This window comes from Carassius gibelio, chromosome B19, assembly GCF_023724105.1.
Source record: "Carassius gibelio isolate Cgi1373 ecotype wild population from Czech Republic chromosome B19, carGib1.2-hapl.c, whole genome shotgun sequence".
In the NCBI taxonomy this organism is placed as follows: domain Eukaryota; kingdom Metazoa; phylum Chordata; class Actinopteri; order Cypriniformes; family Cyprinidae; genus Carassius; species Carassius gibelio.
In genome coordinates, this window is record NC_068414.1 from 24816698 (window position 1) to 24843143 (window position 26446).

Consider the following 26446-nt stretch of genomic DNA (forward strand, 5'->3'; position numbering starts at 1 on the left):
CCTACGCTATCAAAAATATGTGCTTAACTCATTTACCAAAGCACTCACTGCCTCTGTCTTTGTAATTACTGCAGATTAGGGACTAATATCTAATTATGCCTTAATATGCTTTAATGCATTTTTAATGACAGCTCGGTGTTCCAGTCAAACTCTCAGAGCGATTTGGGAGATGTGTCGAAATGGTGAGGGAGAATCTCAACAGTCGTATGTTGGCGATGCAAAGGTTTATCTTACTACGCTCTGGTTCAAACGGAAACAAACCGACACTTAATAGTAAGTCATTAGGTAACTTAATAGGTAGTAATATCATGCTCTCTCAAAGCTGTATTTGAGGATGCTTGGTTTGATGTAAAGCTGAATGAAAGCATTGGCGAAATCTTCAAAAATCCTGTGAATTTCAGAATGAATGGACTCTAAAATGTGATCTGATGAAGACATAATGATTAATCAATACCAGTTTCAGAGGCTTCACTTTATAACTCCACAACCCTTGAAGCTCTGATGGATGCATTATTTTTTTACCTTTTGAAACAATAAAATAATTAAATGAATTAAAAATATACCTAAATGGCATACAGGTTCTCAGACATATGGCTTAACCTTAAGATAAGATAAAATAAGATTGTTGTTAAGAAGAAACAAATGTTTATCACATAATATAGTCCAATATTAGAGATGTATAGAATATAACTAATGTGCAAATGATCTTCATCTCATTCATTCAGATATGTTTAAAATGTTTAAGATGCAGAAAAACACAGTGGTATGGAAGAAAACCACACCAGAAAGCATCTGTTTAATGTGCTTTTGCACAAGCAAGTTAGTTTTTAACATTGTATTTTTGTGATTTGGCACTGATCCATCTCTCTTTACTCTAATGAAATGTGTTAAGCTATGCATGGTATGACCAGAGATGGATGCAAATTGTATTGTGTCTCTAATTGGTAAGGCCTGATGTTTATGAACTGATTCCAGTTAATTAATACTGGATCATCAAATCGAGCAGTTTGCATATTTTCTGCATAAATTTAGGCTAATTGGATCACGCATCACCCTAATGCAAATCACATTCACAATTCTTCCAGTCAAACTAGAACAATCCAGAATGGACATAACACTGCTTTAGTTAGCATTACTCATGACAGTTGAGATCAGTTGGCCAAATCATGATAAATCACCACAAAGGCTTTTCATCAAGAGACCTTGGAAACTGAACATTTACAGGACGACTGCTCTTGATTAAAGGACCTCAGTTCATCAGCACTGTGCGATTACACTACTGCAAAGAAAGTCATGATTATAAACAAAGCAGAGCAAATCACTCCATGATCTATTTGACCGCAAAGTTTGATTTTGGTATACTTCATCTCCCACTTTAATAAGAAGGACATCTTGGGAATAAAATACCATTGACCCTGATTTCCAACTACACATTTTAACATTTCTATTTTATCAAATCAAAGATTGCAATTTTAGAGTTAAAAATATATATATATGTGTGTGTGTGTGTGTGTGTGTGTGTGTGTGTGTGTGTGTGTGTGTGAGTAATAAACTGTACATTATAATTAGATATTGCTTTTTAAGTATATAATATAATATAATATAATATAATATAATATAATATAATATAATATAATATAATATAATATAATATAATATAATATGAGTATACACCTACAAAATGTTAACATATTGGATTTTGATGCTATGCCTGCACCATGAAAGCAATTCATCTCTATAATGCTTCTTGAAGTAGGAACACATTAAAGCACAATACAACATGAAAAACCATGGTACATTCATCCATCACTACAAGTTAGCTTACAACATTAAAACGACACAAGCATACATAAATTCCCCTGACATGCCTCCTCAACTACACAGGAACCCCTGCTGAGCTAATAAACATCAGAATGCAATCATCTAGGCTGAGCCGGCAGCAATTAATGGCAGTGCCATTATGAATGTCTTAATGTTAGTGGAATGCGTGCGTAAGCGTTGGACTGTGGGTATTTGACCTTGGACAAGATCACTGTAGGACTGACAGGGTGCCTGTGTTTACCTGTGATGTCGTGCTGCTTGAAGGAGTCACTGTAGACTTGGTGTTGATTGGGACAGTGTTTCTTCAGCCATTTACACACGTCCTGCTGGCTCCACAGGGCCACGGGTTTGGACAGCTTCACAGTTCCCGGCTGGGCAAGGGAAAAAGAGAACAATGTAATTGTTTTCTGGAACCTTACAGAAGAAACTATTCATTTTTTCATCATGGTTTGTGCTATATGCAATATTTAAATTATAAATGAATTAGATCTTTTCTATAAATTGATTGAAGCACTTCACAAAACGAGTCAGAAAGATTCATTTATTGTACAAATGATCTGGTTCTTAAGTTAAACTTACTGATCAATGGTGAATAAACTTCACTGGATACTCACATAAACTGGTCACATAACTTCATTAAATGTGGAAAAATATGGACCACTTTTATTTGTGACCTTTTTAAGGCTTAAATGCTTCAGTTCCCATTCACTGTAATTGCATTAAAAACAGCAACTGACACATTCTTAAATGTATTCCACAGAAGTCACACGAGTTCGGAAGAACGCGAGGGGTGAATAAATAATAACAAAATGTCATTTTTGGGTGAACTATCCATTTAATGACCGCCTCCTGTTTGAATGCCAATACTTGCCATTTGAGTGTGGTGTGAGCTGAATTCAGAGCGTCTGGAAAAAGGGCCATTGTGACAGCGCTGTTGAGAGCTGAAGTGTACGCTACCTTTAGGACTCAGGCTAATTCAGCAGCGACAAGAGCTCGGGCAAACAAACAGACACTGAGTCAGTAGAAACAACCTCCAGTGGGGCGAGAGTCACAGCCCAACTAAATACAGCACCGAGCTAATTAACCCAAGATATGTGCCACTGAGCTGCGAGGGCAGGCCCGCGGAGCCGTGATCACTGACAGAGTATTACAAAAGGATTGATGAGGTTTAATATAAAGACACTTTACACTGCATCGAAAGAGCAGTGCGAGTGGAGATACCATCGTGAGCTCCGATCACGGAAGACTTTAAGAAGTTGTGAGGACAGAGTCACCAGTTCTGAAGTTCCTGGAGGTAGGAGACAAGTGGGAACGGCTTTGTAGGTGGATTCCCAGCCAATTAAATGAAGACGAGTGACAGATGAGATATTGAGGGGAGGAATATCTCAGTGAGCTTTTAAATTATAACACACGCATGCAAACACAATGTCACAGTCATTCTGTCCTTGGTATAATTAGACATTCAAGAATTTTCATGTTACTATAGCAACAAAGCATGATGACTTGAAGATATGAATGCATAACAGCACTAAAATAATCATCTACAACAACAGGAGACAGAATTCATATTGGAAGCATTGTAGGCTTATGACTTGAAGGGTTGGTCGATATAAACAAAATGCATTATTAAAGATGACAGAGAAAAATATATGGCTTCAATGAAAATGACAATATGCGTTTTTATTAATGCATTTTATTGTTGGATGTATGGCGATTTGATTAACTTGTCTATTTCTCAAATATATGGCTCAAATGTTTATATATGATTGGCTGTAAATTTAACTGAAATTTAATAAGACAGACAGCCTAAATCAGAGCAACAATGCACAGACTCCGTGGATTGGAGCGCCATCTCGTGGTGAATGGTTTAACTATCAAAAATATGTGTGATGTCAGTGAGTTTAATGTGTGCAGTGAGAAAATGTGCTAGCTTTTGTTTAAAGAAGCCAATGCAGATTTTAACTCTGCATCACTTATTAAATGATAGTAGCAGAAACTGTAAAAAAGGGGCTATAATTCATTCCAATCTCAAATGAAAAAATGTCAGCTTTACCATCATATGAATAAGTCACATTTGAAAATATATTTTAAAAGAAAACTTATTTTAAATTGCAAGAATATATTACAAGATTACACAATATTGCTCAACTGTAGTTTTGAGCAAATAAATGCAGTCTGGGTGAGCATAAAATATTATTCTTTTAAAAGACCCCAAACTTTAAAGCGGTAGCATAATTCTAGAAGTCATTAGCGTGTGAGATCATGGTAATAGTCTTGAATCTCTTCTCACCCTGGAGAGCTCAGATTCTGAGACAGAGCGCTGAGGTGGAGATCGTCGCTGGAAACCAGGACTTTGGTCCTGAAAGCCTGGGCTGTCATCATCCAGTCCGTGATCAACAGACACTTCCTCCAGGTGTGAGGTCACATCCTCTGCACACACCTGATGGTCAATCCCATTCTGGGTCAGATTGCAGTGAACAGCTGTGGAAAACAACAAGTCCAGGACTGGTTAGTGACCAATAATGGCCATGAGGTGGAGCCATTGTGTGAAGATGTGAACAAACTGTAGCTGTAACTGATGACTCTTTCCAGACTACATAGCAAAATGACATGAAACGACTCACCAGTGAAGGTTTAACACACAATATTATGAATAAGTTATTGACAGCAATTCAGTTTTACATCTTGCAAAATGTATATTAAGAGCTGAAGTGCGCTCAAGCTCAAGTCTCCCTGTCTGGGCAATGACAAATGGAGGTAGTGCAGAAAATGTTGCTTTAAATAGCACCTCCTTTAAAATTATTATTATTATTTTGTAATATGTAATAATAAAATAAGATTTGCATTACCAAAACTAGCATTTTGCCGGGTCTCTGAAGAATACAAAGCATTAAATCCAGCATTTAAGGCATGCTATTTAATAAATACGTTTCACAATGTCCTCTAGATGGCATAAGATGACAAAATTATACATCTTCCGAGGTCTGATAGACACTACAGCATTTTTATAATGCTGGCTGATTGAAATCAGAGGTCTCACACACCATAATGTTAATGGACATGGAATATCTTGTAACTTTTATATAAAAAATAATAATAAAACAGGGCTTTTATATTTCTCAGTGAGAACAATCATTTGGTTAATGCTTACAGACCATTTTGTGATTATTTTAGGTACAAAAATGTTAATAAAAAAGAAGGAAAGAAATCTTTTAAAACTCCGTCTTAAAAGCTTTTGCTTACAGAGCACATTTCTGTCTGTCGCTGTGACAAACTGCAGAGCGTTAAAGAGAAAAACACTTGAACAAATCCGTCTGTCATGTTATCTGAAGTGAATTGAGGCCAAGCAGATGAGAGCCAGACGAAGCTTGTTCTGGCAGAAATTACACAAAGCTGAAGACTGAATTAAAAGCCCAAAATAAAACCGAGTGCTGCCTCATAGCTGAAACATAGGGTGGTTAATGACTATCCACAGATCTCCAAGACAGCCATATGTGATTACACTCTGAGTACATGTGACTAAAAAAATCATTACTGAAGCATCAGAAATGCCAACTGTTTAATAGTTAATAATTCAATAAATTCCATCCCATCTGTTTGCAAACAATAAACAAGCGTCTTATAATAGAGCATTTAACAACCACGGGGGAAAATTAGTTAATACAAGGGACAGGTTAACCAAAAACTTACATTCTGTCATTGTTTTGCATTGTTTGTGTCTTTTTAAAACATTAATTAATCTTTTCTTCTGCGGAACACAAAAGGAGATGTTCAGCAGAATGTCCATGCTGCTCCTTTCCATACATTGAGAGTAAACGGTATGTAGCTTTAGAAGACTATATTAATATAGTGCATAATTCATAGAACTACTTTTACAATGCTTTATTTGTGCTTTTTGTCATTTTTGGAGCTTTGCAGCCTATCCACTGTCTTTTTATGGATGAGAGCACAAGAGCAACTTGGACATTCTGTGAAATCTCTTTTAGTGTAAAGAAAGTGAGTCATACTGGTTGACATGAAGGTGAGTGTATTTTAAGAATTGTAATTGTATCTTTAATTCTACTGGGATGATAAGCTCAACAAGCTCTCAGTGCTAACACCAGCCTGTGGCATTGCGTAACGGGTCATCAAATGAATCTAAGCCATGATGACATCTGCTGAACACCATTTAGTGAGAGAATGACTGATAACTTGAGCAGAACAAATTGCTCTGCTATTATTTACTGAGCCCCTGTTGCTGTGAATGCTGGGAATATTCATCCTGTGTGATGTGTCAGTTCCAAAACAGACAGAGCCAGAGCATCTACAAGAAAAGAAGCAGCCTTGAAACAAAAGCAACTTAGCATGCAAAGCACGAAGCATTTCCTTCTCTCGGATTCCCTCCCTTTCTCTTTTCTCCATGCTTCCCTCTCCATCTTTCTTAGGTTCCACAAAATTGAAACCATTCGGTCAGGTTGTTTAATGGCCAGGCACTCCACAGGATATATAAAATTATACATTTAACTCAATTTTCACTTTATTGCTGGAATTTATTCCAAAAATTGTCTTGCATCCCATAACGTTTACTATCATTAATTCACACCAATACACATTACAACACACACACTCACAAAATCCATTCATCTCAAAGACAGAGCATTGCCCTTGATTTGTGTGTTTGGAGGGGTGTACATGTGCCGGAGGATGATGTTGGGCCTTGAGGTGGGTAGGATGCTTTTTCTGCCTTAGCCTCTAAATATAGATCAGAACGTTCTTCCTCTCTTCTGTACGACATGCGCACTGAGAAAAGAATGAAGCGAGAGATGCTTCATGGTTTAATCCAGCCCTGCTTTCCTACCCCTCATTTAAAGCACTAGTTCACCCAAAAATTTTAATTATGTTAATATGTACCATCATTAGAATAAATTCCATTTTAAAATTAAGGATGTCCCGATTAGGTTTTTTGTGCCCCCCATCCGATCCAAGTCATTGAATATTTCTGTCGATACCAAGATACTGTCATATTGTCTCTATGTATATGTATGCACACACTGTATAAAGACATTGTTAGATGTAAACATGTATCAATGGTAGACATTGTACACAGACGGTGTGGACACAATTATAAATATGGGACTACTGATATAAACTTGTTGTATTATTTTCTTTTTGTGCTATGCACGTAAATTTCAACAACTTCATTTGCTTTTAATGGCGGTTGGTAAACACTCTTAAAGGTGCATGCTGCCTCCAACTGCACAACACCATCATGAGAATCAGGCTTTGGAGAGCCAATACTGATCAGTTAAAAAAATGCTTGATTGGCTCCAATCCCGATCCTTGAGATCAGCTTGGGACATCCCTATATAAAATATTTAAACAGAAACAGTTATTTTAAATTAACATAAATTAGTTATATACTATGTATTATTATATTTTCTGTATTTTGATCAAATAATTGCCCCTCTGTGAGCAGCCTAAAGTTTTTTTTTTTTTTTTAATCAGAAATGCCCTTTGTTGTAGCCTTCAAATCAAAAAGTGCACCTTATGAAGCATAACATGAATTTGGATGTAAGTTACATTATCAAACATAACTGGTTTTTGCATTTCAAACATGATGCCTCATGTCATATTTACAAAAAAATTCCATTAATGCATTGCAGTCCAGTACAATGCAGTCTATTTGCTTACATTCCTTTCCATAGACATCAAACATACATCAAATAAATATTTAAGATTAATGTTTGATGGAAAATAGGGTAACAAATTACAGTGTTCTTCACACAAATATACAGAAGATGAATATTACACAAGTTTGCAAGCACTGCATGTTTTTGACAATATTAAGAGCTGCTGAATTAAGATTATTCAAAAGAAAACAAAAGGCTGATAATGTGATTTGTGATAAAGTGAAATAACATTTTTATCAACTCTCCGTTTAAATGAGAAGGAAAGTAGGGTTGGTTTACACAGTGAAGCATTTCCTATAATGCGAAAGGCCGGAAAGGATGAATGAAAAGAGGATCGATTCAGCTCAATAGTGTCTGAAAATCACAACTCACATTACCCTTAGCCTCAGCAGTATAGTGAGTATATCATCTGCAGCGCTCTAGTGTGCTTCATGATGGGTTTGGCTGTGCAATCTGAAGTAAGGCTAGATGGCAGGTCATTCAAAAGTGGAGTGGTTTGTTTGTGCACTCAGCGTGTGACCCAGAAACAGAAGTGGAGTTGGTTGAGAATCAGCTGATTCAGAACACAAACGTACATCACTAGTTGGATGGGGTGAAGAAATAAAGCCTGGTCTACTGTGCTGTGAGGGCTGTGTGTGTCAACTGCTCTGATGCACACACACTGAAGGAGGGTGGAAATCACTAACCTATTACAGTATATACATTATCCATAAGGAGAAACCAACAACTATGACCAGACCATGCTGCTCTCCTTGACTTAATGACTAGACTGATGTGATTTAAATTCTAGTTTTAAAAGCATAGTTTTATGTGTTAATTTCATTAAGAGGCCAATTGCCATTTGATTATTTTTTCTTTAACTCATTTATAAAGCATTTGTGAAAATATAATCTATGAATGTTTTATATCACTACTTTTCATAAATTTGGGGTTTGTAAGATTTAAGATTTTTTAAGGAGTCACCAAGGCTGTATTTATTTGACCAATAACAAAAGAACTGTGAAATATCATAATTTAAAACAACTGTATTCGATTTTAATATATTTAAATTGTACTTTATTCCTGTGAGGACAACGCTGAATTTTCAGCAGCCATTATTGATCAGAATGATCAGAAATAATTCTAACATTTCTTTTTATAATCAAAGTTGAAAACAGTTGTGCTGCACACTTAATATTGTTGTGGAAAATCTGATACTTTTTTAGGATAATTTAATGAATCCAAAGTTTAGTTTTTTAATTAACATATTTTGTAACATTATAAATGTCTTTACTGTCAATATATTGCATCCTTGCCGAATAAAAAAAATAAAAAAATAGAGAAAAGGTGGGGAAAAAAGAACTGACCCCAACTATCCCACTGTGAAAAACTGCAAGACAATTATAAGGCAACTTAATAATACATATTCATAACAACAGAAATGTATCATGGCAAGTGGTTAGGAAGGAAAATGACTATTATGGTTCTAGATAATTTTTTCTTCTTCCAAATAGGGGTGTGCACAAATAGTCAAACATTCGATCTGTAATAATTATTTGAAAAATAAAAAGTATTAAAAACTTTTTATTTGGGAGATTGAAGTTCTTCAAACAGTGGTACAAGAGGATGTGGTGCTGGTCCTTCAAGAGTCACTCAAAACTTATCTGTCCACAAAGCCTATAAAAATGAATGTATTTAATATAATGTCTCAATGTATTTCACAATACTTCAGCATGTTATTCTAATTAAGTGAGGGTAATTTTCTAGGATTTTTTACCCAAGCAAAGTCTCTCAGAACCTGACACCTTGTAATTTCAATTCAACCTTCAATGCAACCTTCCTGGAGACTCGAAATTCAAATTGTTGGGGGGTGGGGAGGGGCGAAGTCGTGGTTAGAAGGCTTGGTTGAGTGCAATCAGGCAAGACGATGAAGAAAAAGTGCTGCTGTAGCCTTCTAGGTTTTTTTTTTTGTTATTACACATGCACCTGAATAATTATGTATGTCTTTATAATAAATTGCTATTGCTGACAGTACAATACTGGACAATGATGTAATCTGCAGAATTTACAATTATGAGATTACAGTGATTCCCATACAATGAGTGCCGGTGTTTTTATATCACTGTTTTCAGAAAAACAAATTTTAATTTAATCTTGCATGTAATGTCTGTTAAAGCAGTTTTTTGAGCGGACCACTGCTGTGTACAGCAGTTACCGGGGAAACCTTGATCTGTACCACTCCAACAGCGACTCCTGCTGGCAGAGATTGAATTTGCATACATACACGCCTGTTAAACACTGTACTATGGTATAAATAAATTCAACTGTATAGCAGTTTCACTGCAGTTCATGGTATTATGATAGAATTAAATAACAATAAAAATAATACATATGCACTTATCTGTACATAGTAAATTAAGTTATTTTTAAGCGGTTGTTGACATCCTATCTAAAAGGTGATTTAGCCAAAAACAAAAAAACAAAAACGTTACCACTGTAATATGTCTTGCAATAACCGTGCATGCAAAGGTTCTGCGTGACTGCGAGAGTATAAATAATATCTGCAAAATTCTAAAGCTCAAAGTTCAATGCCAAGCGAGATATTTTATTTAACAGAATTCGCTTACAAAAAACGACCCGTTTGGACTACATCCCTCTAGTTCCTGCAGTAATGACGCCACGAAAACAGTTTTTTGACTAACCTCCACCCATATGAATTCACAAAAAGGGGGCGTGGCCTTGTTGCGCTCCGACGGAGAATAAGGAAGTGCTATGTTTGTGTTCGTCGCCATGTCGTAGAAACGCTGTTATTTTCATCGCGGAGTCCAATCATCTTTGTTTGGGACGCTGTACTTGGAGATTAGCGGTGACAATTTATGTTTAACTCGGTTCCTTGAAAATTATAATCCACATGTAAAACTATGTGCAGCACATTTTGCTGAGGACAACTTCCTCAATCTCAATCAGTTTAATGCCGGATTCACACAAAGATTATTCTTGAAAGATGGAGCAGTTCCCTCTTTGTCTGGAGAAGGCGTTGTTTATGGACCACAACCAGTAAGTGTATTTTATTATTTAAGTTGGTGCATTTAACAGTTTCTGTAACTTATTACACAAAGGGCAACGCTGTTTAGCTTTGTTAACTAGATGTTAAGGCTGTGCAAAAAAACGAATGCGATTTTCTTGCGCATCTCGTCAGTAAAAACGCTCCAGTGATTATAAGTACATCTCCAGCACATGCTCCTGCCCACTTGCTTCTCAAAATTACTCCAGAACTAGCCCAATCGCGTTTTCAGGAGGGTCGCGTGCGCTCAGCTGCTGTCGAATCACAACACAGGAACCGCTGGCCCAATCAGAACTCGTTACGTATTTCTGAAGGAGGGACTTCATAGAACAAGGAAGTCATCAGCCCGTTTTTATGACAGTGAAAACAGAGATATACAGATAGGTGAATTGTGTTTTTTTTTCACGCGAAACATAAACACGTTATATTGCACACTGTAAACATAATCAAAGCTATAAAATAAATACCAGAAAAGATCGTCATAAGTGATTAAATACAAAATTAATAGTATTTATTAAGATTGATGTGGTTTGGAATTGGTAAAATGTGCTTAAAAAAAATTATGTGTCTACTAATTATGCATGCGGCGTATGTATACAAATAAAACCTTGAGATATAATGTAACTTTGTTGTAGAATGTTGTGTATAATGCTGAATTATAAGCTGGTTCAGAAACCGAACAAAAACTTGATTAACAATAGTGTATTTCTCATTAAACCTAACTTAAATAAATGCATATATTTTTTATGAGGCCAAATATTAGAATACAATATTTTTGTATATAAATATTTTTAAATGCCCATTCCTACTTCCATGTAAATCTTGACTTATAATGTAGTATAAACATTACAGTATGTTTATTTTACACACTATACACAGTAAATAACAGAAATATTACATGTGATTATCAGTGGCATTTGCTGTGAGATGAACATACAGCATTTTTGGCCTCCTAAGATTTTAAAAAGGTCAAACTACACTGCAGGCCTATATCCACATTTTAAATGCTTTACAGGGTGTACAAGTATCTCAAGATCATGTAATAATATGACTGACTTGACTAGCGAAATTGTATCTGCCAGACAGATCTAAATATACAGGCCTTTGCAGTTGAAATTGGAGAAGATATTCAATAATGCTAACTCGGAAAACTCTGAAGAACAGCTTTCAAGTCAGCAGGGCCACTTCAGGACCACTCAGTGGACTCCTTGTTACACGCTTGCTAAAGCTCTAATTGAGCTCTTTGAAGATGCACAGAGAAAGAGGGAAGAGAGAGCTAATTGTCCCATATGTGAGCCAAGTAAAAGCTTCCAATCTTGGCCCCCTTTCTCAATTTTAAGCTATCATCCAAGATCAAGCGATTGTCCCTGCTCTATAAAGTAGGTCACCTTAATTCTGGAATTGGATACGGATATTGGACCCTGCCCTGGAAGACAAAGCATGAATTCATTACATCTCCAAATCCAATCTGGATCTCATGGTAACGATGGTCAGTCGGGTTCAAGTCTGACCAGAAAAACAAGAGGAAGGTTTTCCCTTCATCATTTCTAAAGTGATTCAATCTGACATCGTATCAAAAGTTAAGACTGAATTTTATGTCCCCAGCATTAATGTCTCCAGGGTTTTGATCTTTTACAATTCATTCAACTGATGCAGAGCAAAAAAATAAATAAATAAAAAAAATAAAACCTTGCATACTAAGATGTATTGTACATTGTTCCAAATATATTACAACAAAAAGCTAGTGACCCACTTTAAATAAACACAACTTTACTGTAAAAAATATCTTCAGCACTGACCTACCAATAACTTGCTTAGCAGACAAAACAGAGGCAAAACACTCACTGCACTTTTGAAACAGTCACGGTCTTCTGAGAGATTATAAATAGCAAGTATTGCAAGTTAATATGGACGCAAAGTACTGAGACAGATATAAATATTTAATCAGAAGCAAGATTCTGAAAGCATTTCCAAATCCTTTTTTAGGGATTTGTGACTAGTTACAGACACAAGGAGTTTCTTGCATGGCATCTGTTCACTGGGACGGTGCACTTTTTATATTTGTAAAAAATCTCTCAAGATCCACAAAAGAGAAGCTGTCATCATCTTCTTTTGTTCTCATTTTATTTGTTCTTTATGCTACTCAAAAGAGTCTTTCTGTTGTCATTATTTATGACCTCCCCACTTTCAACTGGTTGTGGCTACCCAAATCTGATACGTAGCCTCAGCATTTGTAACCAAGGAAAGGGATACATGATATCTGCTATTTCCTGCCAATGGTGACAATTAGCATACAATACAAATCAAGCTCAGCAACATACAGATTCAGCACTGTATTACTCATATAAAACATGTCACTTCCCCTAATATGTGATTGATTTCTTTACCCAAATTATACTAAAGCAAACATCCAGTGACTGCTTCAAAGCTGTATTGTACATGTAAGTACACAACTAATTGCAAGCATTTTGTGATATTTAGCTTGTTAACTTTTGTGTGACAGCCTTACAAACAAATGCTCTGAAAAGTATATTTCAGCTCGGTGTGAATCAAGTGATTCATTCAAGGCATCCAATGAATCTACCTGCAATCTTGACAGCAGATGACTTATTACTGACCACAACAGCTGGAATGGCATTGCTTAGCATGCAAATAAGAAGCTTATCTTGCAGAAAACTAAATGTGAGTCCAAAATAATGCTAATAAATAAAGTTTATGATCTGAGGATACTGACAATTGAACTAATCTAAATGCTGAAAACATTGAAATGTCCAAAAATTGGCCTGTATCATCAGGCAGCAGATGTATAACCATACCATACAAATTTGACATTAAGATATTGTAAAAAAAACAACAACAAAAAAATAAAAAAGTTTGATAACATATCTCAGTATCGAATCAATCCATCCTTTACTTGGTTCAATTCACTAAAAGAGATACTATACTAAAAATACCAAAAAAACCTTTGAACATGCACACTTGTGCAAACTTAATATGCTTCATTGCTGTGAACATGACAATAGCAGCCAGCTCTTCTAGCCTCAATTCAGATGAATATTAATCAAGGCTTAAATTAGACTGACTATCTTTATCCCTTCCCTTCAGTGTCAACTCTCTAAAGTAAAAATAGCTTCGAGGAGTGAATAAATAGATGTGCAGGGCAATTCATATTGATCCCTCCCTGAGACTTATCAGATCGATGCTCCTTCGATCGATGCTCCTTACTTGTTCACATAGCATTCATAAAAAGAAATGTACATAATATGCCAAGACAAGCAATTTTTACCCCACTTCAACTATGAGAAACAAATATTTTACATTGTTAAGGTGTCAACGGTTGCATAGGTAACTTACTGAGGAATGCATGAATATGAATACGTATTTTCATTTCGAATATACAATTTAATGACATTTGAGAGCTGCAGCTGAGGAGATTGTTATCAATAAATAATAAAAAATTTCCCTCAAACAACAAAGTTTTAAGAGCTGGAAAAAGAAAGGTGCACCTATGTATCAATGGCATGGAGTTAAACCTCTCAAACTGGTGCATAACAATATTAATCTGTTTCCACGCTTTCTAAGCCTACAAAGTCTGAAACCTTCAGAACAAAGTTGCTACACAAACACTATTTTCAATATCTGCAAGTCGACCAGCTTCAATATGAGTTGAGTAAACAGCTTTCAAGGCATCATTCTGTAAATCCTATTTCTAATTCGCCAAGCATATTTAAGTTTTGTGATATCGTTACATAAATATCAAACTTCCATATGATTCATACCTTGAGAAGGCAAACATTCTATAACTAACAAATGCATAAAAGCCTCCTTTGGGTTATATCTTTTCCTAGCCTCCAGCCAAGATACATAATTGCAATCTATACATTCTGTAAATGTAGCTTCTTCTTACATTTCTAAACAACTCAAATTAACTTCTACAATATCAATGGCATAACATCTGAGATGCCTGGGAAAATCGGTACCCACTTGCCTTTCTCCCTTGTGACCTGCAGCATAATGATTCACTCATGATCCCTTCATCTCTAAATTTCACTAGTATTAAGTGTATTATCTGGACCGAATCATTCTAATATGCTGATATGGCACTAAAGAAATATTTATGATCAAAATGGTTGTGCTGCTTAATATTTTTGTGGAAACCATATTTTTCAGGTTTGTCTAACACCGTACACTGTTCCAAAGAATAGCATTTATTTGAAATATATCTCATTGCAAAAGTCTTTACAGTATCTTTTGATAAATTTCATGGATCCCCATTAAATCCTAAAGAAAAATAAACTTATTGACACCAAATTTGAAGCATAACTTGTAGGGCGGTGCAAAAAAATCGAATGTGATTTTCATGCGCATCTTGTCAGTAAAGGCACTCCTGTGATTAGTAATATGTCTCCAGCATGTGCGTTCAAATTAGGATTGCCAGGTTTTCAAAACAAAACCTGCCCAATTACTTCTCAAAACTATCCCAATCGCATTTTGTTCCGGGCGATAAAATAAAAATGTTTCGGTTTAGTTCCCCTTTTTAAAATTTGCATTTTAGGGACTAAACATCACGTTATTTGTATTGAGGTCGCTTCGAACCGCAGACATGAAAAACAACTGCAGACTTGGCAACATTGGTTGGCCTTTAATACAATTACAGGCAATTCTTTGTTGATTTTGAAAGTGATTTTGTGTAGCTTGTCGGTGGACTATGGCTCTGTGTAGTAAATGCTGCTCCGCCTGAACCAGTGTTGCCAAGTCCGCGGTTGTTTTTCCATGTCCGCGGGTTGAAGCGACCCCAACACCAATAACGTGATGTTTAGTCCCTAAAATGCGAATTTTACCAAGGCAACCCATTTAAAATAAAAAAAAAACTTGCTGGAAATGCGATTGGGCTAGTTTTGGACTAGTTTTGAGAAGCAAGTGGGCAGGATTTGTTTTGAAAACCTGGCAACCCTGATCTGAACACACATGCTGGAGATGTAGTTCTAATCAAAAGGGGCCTTTATTGACGAGATGCGCATGAAAATTGCATTTGATTTTTTAGTTTAGGAGCTCAACTAGTTGCTTATTAGCATTCACATTATTACTATCATATTGGTTGTTTATTAATACTTCTAGAGCACATATTAATGCCTTATTCCTACCCTTTCTCTTAACTTAACTAGCCTAACTTACTAACTATTAAAGCTCCAATATGTAGGAATTTTGTAATAAAATTTCCGAAAATAACTTGCACAGTGTGATATATTTCCTCCAGTTGTGTACTTACAATATCTCAAAAGTCTCCAAAGATTTTTTATTTCAGAGAAATTCCGATTTTAAATAACTGGCCGTCCCGGAAAAGAAATGTCGCCTCTCAGTGACGCAATGTCTGCTCTATACTTTTTTTCCAGTGTAGACCATGTGATGTTCCACCACACCGGAAAAATCACATGGTCAAATGAGGAAGTGGTGGTTATGTTATAGCTGCACGTATGGTTTGGTTGTCGTTGTTATGGATCACGATTACTCTTTGGCGAGTATTGAAGTGCCAGTAAAACGTAAGCGTCTGTATGACAGACTGTGTGACAAACGGAGGAATAAAACCAGGATAAATATCGGCCAGGCGTCTATGAGATGAAGAGAGCTGTGCGAAAATCTTGGACTTGACAGAGACTCTGCTCTCGCAAGTGTATTGATAGACAGGTAAGCAAATCAATTATTTATTTTGTTATTGTACAAGTAATGTAATAGTTACAGTAAAGATGATTTTAATAGATATGAATTACACCACATGCCTGTACATTCTGTCACTGTAGCATTTTTTATCAATAACGTTACCTGTGAGAAAATAACACACCGTGGCAAATGGACTGTTATATTGCTCTTTTTACTAAGGTTAAGATTTTTATCACGTGTGGTGACCAAGATTATGGCAGTACAATTAAATACAATCGGATATGTGTTGTTAAAAATATATTTAGTCATTACTTGCAAATGTTCGTTCAAATTTACTTTTAGAACGATTGGTTTGAGCACGTTAAACAACACGGCATTAACCATAAATACGTAACACTGCACAACATTAACCAAACAAATCATTTAACAAATAGCTGTAAGTTGTAACGGGATAATATAGTATAACATTTCACGTTCCTTGCAGTTCATTAATTATGATGACATAAAATAATACGATCAGATATACAGGTAATACAAAAACAAATAAATTACCTCATCCGTTATCATGATTCGTTTATCCAATTTAGATACATTGCTATGGTGAAAATGCATTAAAAACGACATCTCCCATCGTCACCTGCTTTATAGCGTCATCAAGCTTCGCCTTTGTTATTGTTGGAAATGCGCAATTCGCCTTTGTTATTGTTGGACTATTGTGGTCAATTACAAAAGTCGCATACTGGAGCTTTAATAAACAGCAAATTAGAATTTTATTGATGCAGAATTCTCACAGTTAAGAGTTATGGGGTGTTACTTGTGCTAATAGATTGCGCTATCTTGCGTAGTTGGACGCCTAAACATTTTGAGTTCACTCGCTTCATTCGCTCATGAAATTAGCTTCACAACAGATGAAAAAGTGCGTCGTGGGAAGGGCTTCTGCCAGTTGAGTTCACACAGCATTGTGATTTCAACCACCTTTTACTAAAAATATTACCGTTATCGTGTCATGAAGTGTAGTTTTAAAAGTATTTCAGGCAAGAATGTATAAAGACAGCGCCTATATAAAAAATATGTTTCGCCGATTTTGGAGATGATCAGCTCTGCGCGATCAGCGGGAGCTCAGTGCTCATGTTACTGTTGAGAGCAGTCTCGACTTGGCTAGTCCTTCTGACATTTGCTGCTGGCTCTGAGGTCTCTTTTGTGGTTAAACATAAAATAGAATTCATCCATTGTTGTTTCGGATTTTGCCTCAGCTTGCTATGTCGTAATCACGTCACTACCAGGGCAAGCTCTTTATTGGTTAACGTGGCGCAAATGTTTGCCAAAGTTCAGATTTTCCGATTTGTGTGGTTCGCCTGAAATGCTCAATTCGCGCCACATCACTTGCGCCAATCGTGTCATTCACACCACCTCATTCGTGCGAACCACGCTGCAGGATGTCTATTCGTGTCTTTGCATTGCCTTAACATGTAAATCACTCGTGGTTAATGATTCATTCGCGTCTGGTGTGAACGCACCATTAGTTAATACTTAGAATTGGACCTTAAAATAAAGTGTGGCCAAAACACATCGTGTTTTGTAGCTGAAAACCTTTAACAATGCGTGCAAACAAACAAAAGTACAGATTAAAAGCAAAAAAATTAATAAATAAGTGAACAAAGAAAAAAATTAAAGCAGCCTGCAGCAATTAGGCTATTGTATAGAATGTAGCTTACACTTAACTTTGAAACTTTGAAACTCAGTAAATCTTTTTTTCTATTGTTTTACATGTTCTTATTAAGAAACACAGGCATGTAAACATGATCGGGGGATCATGCTCCTAAGTCTGTTAACAATAAGGCCACACGCGGAGAAAACGTGCTCTGACGGCACAGTCGTTGGCGGGACTCACAAATAACGGTGTGCCAAGCGAATAAGTTTTGTGAAGCGCTTCGTGTTTTCTTTTCACCACTGAATGGGATCCTCATCTGGTGGAATACATGGATCCAGCAAGAACTGTTCGCACTCATCTCGACTGGACTCTGTAATCTGTGATCATCGCTGAAGAACTGGCTCAGCCTTTTCCGATGAGTGGGCATTGCATCCTCTTCATCGTTGGTGGCGGCGGTTGCATCCGCTCCAATTGCATCAAGGAAAATGTTCTGATAATGTTAAATAAAGTTTTTTTCTTACTTCTCTCATGTTTTCATTGAGAAACCTAAGATGTTTGTGCCAAGGGTCTAGGGCGCACACGAGAAGAGGAGTTTTCACTGCATTCTCCAAGTTAGCTGTGTTTATTCGTTGCCGCAACAATGTTCTTGAATTTGGTCGCTTTCTGTGATTCTCCACAGAATATTTCAGGTACTGTAGAAGTTCTTATTCATTAATTAATTATTTTTTGCTTGCATACATCTTCAAATATGCCGTGGAGAATCACAGAAATTGACCGAATTAGGTTTTATTGTGGACTTTTTTTCTTTCTTTTTTTTTTAATGGCAAGCAAAAATATAGCGAAATTCGAATATCATTTTTATTTATCGAATAATTAGAGCAGAACGAATATTCGACTATCCGTGCACACCCCTAGCCTGAAACCTCAATGTACCCTTAGACTACTTTGTCTTAAATAAGGAATAACACTGCTGAAGGACTGCCAAAAGCACCCAAAAACCATAACTGTGATCTGAGCAACCGTAAATGTAACAAATAATATTTTTTTTCTAAAAGAATCATTGCCAACTCGGCTGCCCTATATAGCAGAAACTGGTTCTTGTAACACCTTGTCAATTCTTTTGATCAAAGGCAAGATCTTGCTCTCTTCAGAAGCTGTGTTCTGGAACGTACTATTTTTTTTTTACAGTTTCTTCAGTGTTGCATACATATTAGCAATGTGTTGCACCACATCACTCTCTGAGTCTGCCTGGAGTGGGTGGGAGTCTCTCGCCTTTTTGATCTCGAGTCAGTTCATGGGCTTGAGAATGCAAATGTCTTGAAATGTCTCCTGTGACTATGTAAGCGCTCCGTCACCAGGCCATTCCAACATATATTTCTCAACTCAATTTCACATACAGGAAGCATACCAGCATTCCTCATTTTATACATGCCTAACATTTCAACATACATAACATACATATTTCTGCCGTGTTAGTGCAATGCATTTCTCACATCCAGAAATCTAGTGTTCTGCTGTTTTATAATGTCTGAACATCACTCTAAAAGCAGAAAAGTATCCACTAAGGATGAAACATTCAGCAGAGCATGAACTAAGCAGCCCTCCAGCTGAGTAATAATGCTGTGTCTTGTTCATTCAGGCTTGGTTCCAGTTTATATGTCACATCCCCGATGACCAATCATGAGGCAGAATAAAAAGTGTTTTTAAGAGCCAAAGCATTTATACAAAAACACCCAGAGCAAGATAAGGTATGAGATCCCTTTAGATGATACAGCAAGACTCTTTGAACAACCACACTACAGTACAAAGGGTTTAAAATATATAATCACTCAGAGTTTTGCAACAGATCTGTAAAGAATGCCCATTTTTTTCAGTGGAATAAAACAGCAGGCCAGCAATACAAGTAAGAAGTTACACTGAACAATGTACACTCCCTAAAGATCGATTATCTCAAAAGATGTGTACATTTTTGTGCACATGCCTTTAATGTAAAACATATATTCTCAGTTACTTTGTTCTCCTGACTGCATGCTGAGACAAGACATCTTCAAAATGCTGAATACAAAAGGTTTGGATATGTAATTCTAGCTTCTGGCCCTATCCAGAATACAAATTACAGTATTGGGTAAAGTATGACCTGCCAATTAAGGACGGAGCCACCAAAAGGAAGTTAAAAAAGCTTGTTAAAGTGTATTTCTTTTACCCTGTCTTCATCAAACATGCAAATGTACAAAATAAAACTTCAGAGAAACTCTATAATGGCTTGCGCAAGCAAGTCAAATGCTTAAAAATCATATATTATTGCATTGTGTTTTAATAATGTAAATAATGAAATTCTAACAATTAAAAAAAATAATAATAATGTCATTTTTTGAAACTAATTGGAGGCCATCCATCACCTGCACAGATAAAGTTATTTATTATAGGTTAAATGTTATTTATAAAAGCATAGGCATTTAAAGAATTTAAGGAACTTTAATGTAATTGATATCATAACAAAAATCTAAACTGAAATTCCTACTCCCAGTTACATTTTTCAAAGATTCAGGATTAGCTTATTATATAATTATAGGTAGGTTATTGTTTGATCCTATTAATATTGCCAACCCCCCATTTGTTTTCCAAATTCAAATATTTCTATAAATGTGCAAGTAAATTTTTTGTTTCATAATTGTTTTTATTTTTACAAGTTGCCATGTTTGCTACAATAGGCTGTGTAGCGAAAGGTTCCATTGGGACAACTGTATACAGCATACTGTACATGCAGGGCTACTGGGGCATGTTGTCACAAAGGTCAACATGTAGTGTATATCAGTACTGTACAAAGAACCTATGCAAAAACGAAAATGTCAAGTAGGTTTTCGTAGTGAGGACTTTAAATCACTTTTAAAAAATAATAATAATAATTCGACAACTAGAAATAGGTATATAGTACCGACGCTAAACGAGTGACAAGTCGTAGTTTCCTCAACACAGCCCATCATTCCACAAATTAACTTTAATACGCATTCACTGGCAGAAAAAAACAACAACACTAGAACATACATGAGACTGAAGCGAAGTGATGCTAATTCTTGGCATTATTCATGACCTAACAAAACTGGTTTGCTTGATCTGCCAGTGCGATACACTAATAATTGATAAGTCGTCATTCAACGCCAAGTTTCGAGAAACGACAGGTCATTACAGCGACACAGATGTTCTCAGAGATAAACATACCTCGCATTGGGTTTTGAATCCAGAGGATTCCCCCGATAAGGTGAGGAGACTGCCCTAACATCATGGTACCAGAGCAGGTGGTCGAAACACAAACGAAACACTTGGCTCTCTGACAGAAGCGTCCAGCTCGCGCGCCTTATGAAAGCTGATTAATAATAACGCGCGCGCGCCAGTCCGCTTCTCCTCAATGAAGAGCGCATCGCATCTCAATGACCTACGTGAAAGTGTCGCAGAAAATACGGCTTCTAAACATTAAAATGGTTAATTCGGAGAAGGAACATGCTGTATTGTGTTCTGTTCCTCTCAATGGTGTTCCGCGGCAAGATGTGAATCAGTGGGTGGACGTGCAGATGCTGAATGATGCAGATCGTGAATCTTTACAGTACATGCATAGACTGATTTGAAGCCCACGGGCCCCGCGAGCCCATCTCCATGTCTTAGGTTTCCAGCGCAGAAGCAGGACAAAGATCTGCGGCTGATCCGCAGCCAATCATAATCTCAGTCCGGCAGAGGGGAAGCTTCGTTTGTTTGTTTGCTGTTTGAAGCGTTCTTTTCAATAAACAAACATTTCCGCACAAAATATATCTCGAGACGTTTGTTAAAGTCTTACCTTGAACAGCCATGATGCTACTACATGAGTTCTTGCATTATGGGAAGGAAGGTAAAGCTGTTGGTTGTCCAAGTAGCCTGCCCGACTCTACCAAAGCGTCTTGCTTATTAACACTTGGGAGCAACCGCTGTCAAAGCCGAGCGTGCTGAAAAAGCTTGAAATGTGTACTCAAAGAACCATGGGAATTGTAGTTCCACCTCAAGTTACTGGATCTGTAACCACGTTGTTAAACCGGTTTCAACTAATTATATTAGTCAGCACAGACATGTTTGTTAGTAGTTTGTTGGAATATTAAATATATGTATTTATTTCAAATATAAATAAACATTTAGGCTAACATTTATCCAACATTCAATATAGTGTATATGCAGTATGCATTTAAAATGTTATTTTATCTATCTAGGTTTGTTAATTTATTTATTTAATTGATTAACTTTGACATTTACATTTATCCAAAGCAACTATATATATATATATATATATATATATATATATATATATATATATATATATATATATATATATATATATATATATATATATATATATATATATATATATAATAACTTATAACTATATATATATAAGAAATTTGTGTTCTGACTATTGTTGTGTCTGAGATTTCTAACATTCTTGAAAAACAGCCATATAAATCTTAATCTACAAACTTCCAAACTGTAAGTCAAAGATCCCTTCAAAACATGTTATCGTTCAAGGAGTTAGAACCACTTCCTGTGAAAGAGTTTGACATCGCAGGGAGGGACAGAAGCTAGTATAAAGTGGAGAATGCAGAAACTGAAGAGGCATCATTATAGATACAGATCAGTCTGAAGAACTCAGGCTTTCTCAGTTTCTTTTGCATGAGTGCATACAATAATGATGAGCATGAAGCCTTTACAAATCTATTGTCAAGTAAACCTACATCTCCATTACTGAGAACTGATCACATCACAACCTAATTCAGGTTATGGGAAATGTGTTAGAATATATGTCATCTACAATTACACATGGTTCACTTCAAGTCTTGGCAGTATGAAAGTATTTTGAACAGGTTTAGTTGAACGAAAAGAAAAAACTAAACAAAACAAACAAAAATCCTGCACATTATTGCTTCAGTCTTGTTGAACCCACTCTAATGAAAAGCCTATCTTGGGGATACTTCTGTGGCAGGGAGATGGAGAACAATATCTGAACACAGAAATAGTGGAGAAATCCTACATTAAGAACAAGGTCATTATCCAAGTCTCAGGAAAGTAAAACACCAGTAATTTAATCTTCCAGCTGTAATTTGTGACAATTAGAGGTCGACTTTTGGCAGCTCAACAACCCTCAAGGCTCTTGTTCAACCAACCACAGACGGCCAGTGAAAGAAGAGTGTGCTTCCAGATCAATGTCATTACAGTTGGAGCCCCTTGATAGACATCAAGGATCCTGGAACAAATGATGACCATTTTGGGTCTGACCAAGTGGCTTTTCCTGAAACTATACTTTTTATTTACATTTTATTTTATTTTCATCAGTGCACACCTAACTTTGCAAATAATTAGCAAGTAGGAGAACACTGTATACAGATGAAGTGTGACTACTATGTAATTTACCTAAACTGAAACCTTCAGGTGGAGCTACAGAGCTTGGCTGTCCATCAAGTCCAGGTGTGAGATATTGTTCCACATTTTTATGTCATAATACAGCACTTCCTTGTAAAGGTTTTTTTTTTTATTATTATTTTTTTTATCCACATTCCTGATGATTACAATCATCTCTAGTTTTTCTGGTTTCCAGACAAATGACAATCAAAGAATGTTTGGCATTGTTTATCAGATTGCTTTGTGACTAAACATGTTGTTCTGCTACATGACTGTCTTCATGCCCTTACCGTAGGTTGAAACAATTCCCATATGCTTCCCATAAACATGCTGCCATTTGTTGCTGTAATGTGACATACTTGGAAAGAGAGAGCAACTGTTTATTTATTTTCATTTTAAATCAGTAAAAAATAAAAATAATTTGCTTCTTACAAAGTAGGTTACTTCCAAATTTCCAAACGGTCAAAAGACAGCATTTGTGAATGAACATGTAAAGGACAGACTTTATTGTTAGCTCTATACTAATCGAAACAAAGACCCATCTTGCTTTACTCAAATACTTGTATTTTATTAAAAGTACATCATGTACTAAATGCAGAGATCATTTCCAGTTTCATAACGACTGTAAATACATGGCAAGGAGGAAATTTTAGCGTTAGTGCACTGCTCCCTCTTCTGGAGGATTTACAGTATGAAAAATACCAGACTAACAGCAGCCCTTTTTGTCTTCACTGTATATCCTTAGGGCAAAAAAATCCAATTCCTTTTTAGTAGTTTCCTATTAACAAAGCACGACTCAATGAAACAAATCTTTGTACATGCATACACATAAAAAAGCAAACATAGAAAGAGCTGAGACAGCTCAGTAAACTCAGTCTGCAAACTTACAAACTGTAATACACACATATAAAGTTAGAACCATAATTATTTATAATTTAACAATATACCTCTCTATATTTGATCAATAGCAGCAACATCTTTCACGTTCAGTTCAGAGTCCCTACGCTGTGTCATACTAACAGAGTAATAATGACGCCATCATCCCGGCCCTGCCACAGCATCTCCCCGTCAAAAGCCACTTTTCCATGCTTCCTGGCCCTCATTAGTATTCCCACAACTTTATCCGAGATCCGCACATATCTGTCAAACAGATCACCAAAAGTCACTCTAGTGTAACCGTCCGGATCCGGGTCCGCCATGGTCCTTATGATGAAGCACATGTCATCAATCTCCCTGTGGATGTGTGCCTCTGCGCGTCTGGCCCTCTCTGCTGTCTTACTGCCCTCTTTGGGCCTCCCATAGCCCTCCTCACCCGGCCGCAGCCGTGTTGACATGGAGTACTCATAATCAAAGTCCTCGCTGAAGGGGTTGAGCTTCTGATTGACGGTATGCTCTGATGCCCAGTTTTGCCAGCGGCTTTTTAAGTTGCCCACAGCGCTGTATTTTTTGGACAGGGTATTTATTTTGTTGGCATCTTCAACATCCTTCTTGCCCCTAAAAGATTGCATATTATTTATAATAATGCATATTTTTTATATATATATATATTTATGTTGTTTTGATGTTGCTTATATTGCAAATTATTATAGTCTAATAAAAGCTCTAATGGTGCTCTCTAAGGTGCATTTCCATCAAACACAGCATAAGTTAAAAATACATTGATTTATAACATCTAAATATTACCATGACTGACTAACCTTTCGTACCCAACTAAAAGATCACACATCAGCTTTATCATAAAAAAAGAAACACTCCATTTTTTTATTCATTAACTGTTGCATTTAGAAGTTCAGAACCTACCTGAGAACAGAGGATCTTTTGATTGTGACCGCGGACTCTGTAGTTTCATTCGTCCTATTATTCTCGGTGTCCTCCTGGTTGGTTCCTAGCTGCAGGCTTCTATCCTCATTATCCTCAGTGTCCTCCTGAGCCTGCTTTTTCTCATTTTCCATTTCCTTCCAACTCCGTGTCAGCTCCGAGACCATGTTGGAGCACTTCCTGCGGCGCGTGGGCGACCCTTTCTTGCTCAGGATCTTGTCCAGTTCATCCGTGGCCGGGTCCTTACAGATGCGTTTGGTCAAAAAGTCAATGCCCGCACTTTTCTCCTGAACTTCCCTCGTCACGGTTTTCACCACTTGTGCAGTTTTGATGCGTGACTCCTCGGCGGCCTCCACATCATCCTGGTCTTTATTTCTAGAATCCTGATTGGAAAGGGACTTTTGAGACGGTTTGATCTTTGGAGCTACCTTTTTTGCATCTTTGGGGTCTTCTGAGTAACTCGGGGCCCATCCGCTGGGTTCACTGGACTGCTTCTCTTCATTTTCACTCACCCACTGCTGCCAGCTCCGTGTTAAGCTGCACACCATGCTTATGGCACGCAGCTTTTTAATGTTCTTGTTCGTTGAGGGCTTCTTTTCTGACATTGTTTACCTCCAAGGGGTTGCTTCTCTCATTCAAGTTCTTTGTCCCTGATGGCTTTTATATAGCAGCTCGTTGTGATTCCCAACCTGTAGTAAATTCTAGACTCTGAGCTCTCCCTTAGGCACTAGCGGTTTTGAAATGGGTGAACCAACCTTACATGGCGGTGGAAAGTATGCCAGGCATCTCCGCTGATCATCTTTCCTTGACACTTACCAACCTCTGGGATTGGTGGGGATTCAGGTTTCATCATAGACATTGCCCATCGCTGGGGGGTAAACAGGGCAAAGATGTCAGTGAGTGTTAAGCTTTTTCCTAGGCTGCGCAAATGTGCAGACAGCTGCTCTGCGCGTCTTAGCGGGATACTTGCATTTTATAGCTTTGTCTTTAGCATTACCTGATGCTTATCAAGATAATCAATCAGCAGTGTCAGTTAGCAAAAGCAACAATGTCCATGTTGTCAATGATAAGTGGTAAACTACCAATGTGAACTGTGGATCACATATGCATAGCTTTCCACAACAGTCAATATACTGTGAATAATTATAGTGGGAATGAATGGATTCTTGACAACAATTCAAACTTAACGTCCAAGTTGAAGAAAGAAGTTCTTTATTAAACCTTATGTTTACATTTCAAACTGGAAACTACAATGTTACTTAGACCATCACTGCACATGGTTTATTTTTAGCTCATAGTTAATAGATATATATAGAAAGCCTAATATATAGACATAATATACAGTATACAAACAAAGATTATTCATTTGAC

General features: G+C 36.7%; 2 protein-coding genes across 3 annotated transcripts in view; both read right to left on the reverse strand.

Annotated features, from left to right (window-relative positions):
• Positions 1-21812, reverse strand: part of samd12 (sterile alpha motif domain containing 12) — a 102783-nt gene extending 80971 nt beyond the window's left edge. The window contains exons 1-3 of one of the 2 annotated variants that reach the window (XM_052584998.1): positions 21672-21812; positions 4112-4302; positions 2063-2192 (exon numbers count right to left, since the gene is read on the reverse strand). In XM_052584998.1, the coding sequence (XP_052440958.1) occupies positions 2063-2192; positions 4112-4302; positions 21672-21684 (334 nt within the window). In that variant the 5' untranslated portion in view covers positions 21685-21812. Of the gene's footprint in view, positions 1-2062; positions 2193-4111; positions 4303-21061; positions 21395-21671 lie in introns of those variants that run through there. The other variant, XM_052584997.1, reaches the window with a different exon arrangement.
• A 1992-nt stretch (positions 21813-23804) lies between these two features.
• abrab (actin binding Rho activating protein b) lies at positions 23805-25806 on the reverse strand. The gene is made up of 2 exons (XM_052584996.1): positions 25058-25806; positions 23805-24751 (listed from the first exon to the last, which is right to left on the reverse strand). Exons 1-2 carry the CDS (start codon positions 25678-25680, stop codon positions 24268-24270), a joined length of 1107 nt encoding a protein of 368 aa, XP_052440956.1. The 5' UTR covers positions 25681-25806; the 3' UTR covers positions 23805-24267.
• Positions 25807-26446: the final 640 nt, after the last annotated feature.

What these genes read in the sequence shown, in the direction of transcription:
- abrab (XM_052584996.1), bottom strand. Translation starts at nt 25,680, where the DNA reads ATGTCAGAAAAGAAGCCCTCAACGAACAAGAACATTAAAAAGCTGCGT. An exon ending in AAAAGATCCTCTGTTCTCAG is followed by an intron (nt 24,752 to 25,057) that starts GTAGGTTCTGAA and finishes GCAATCTTTTAG; the next exon opens with GGGCAAGAAGGATGTTGAAG.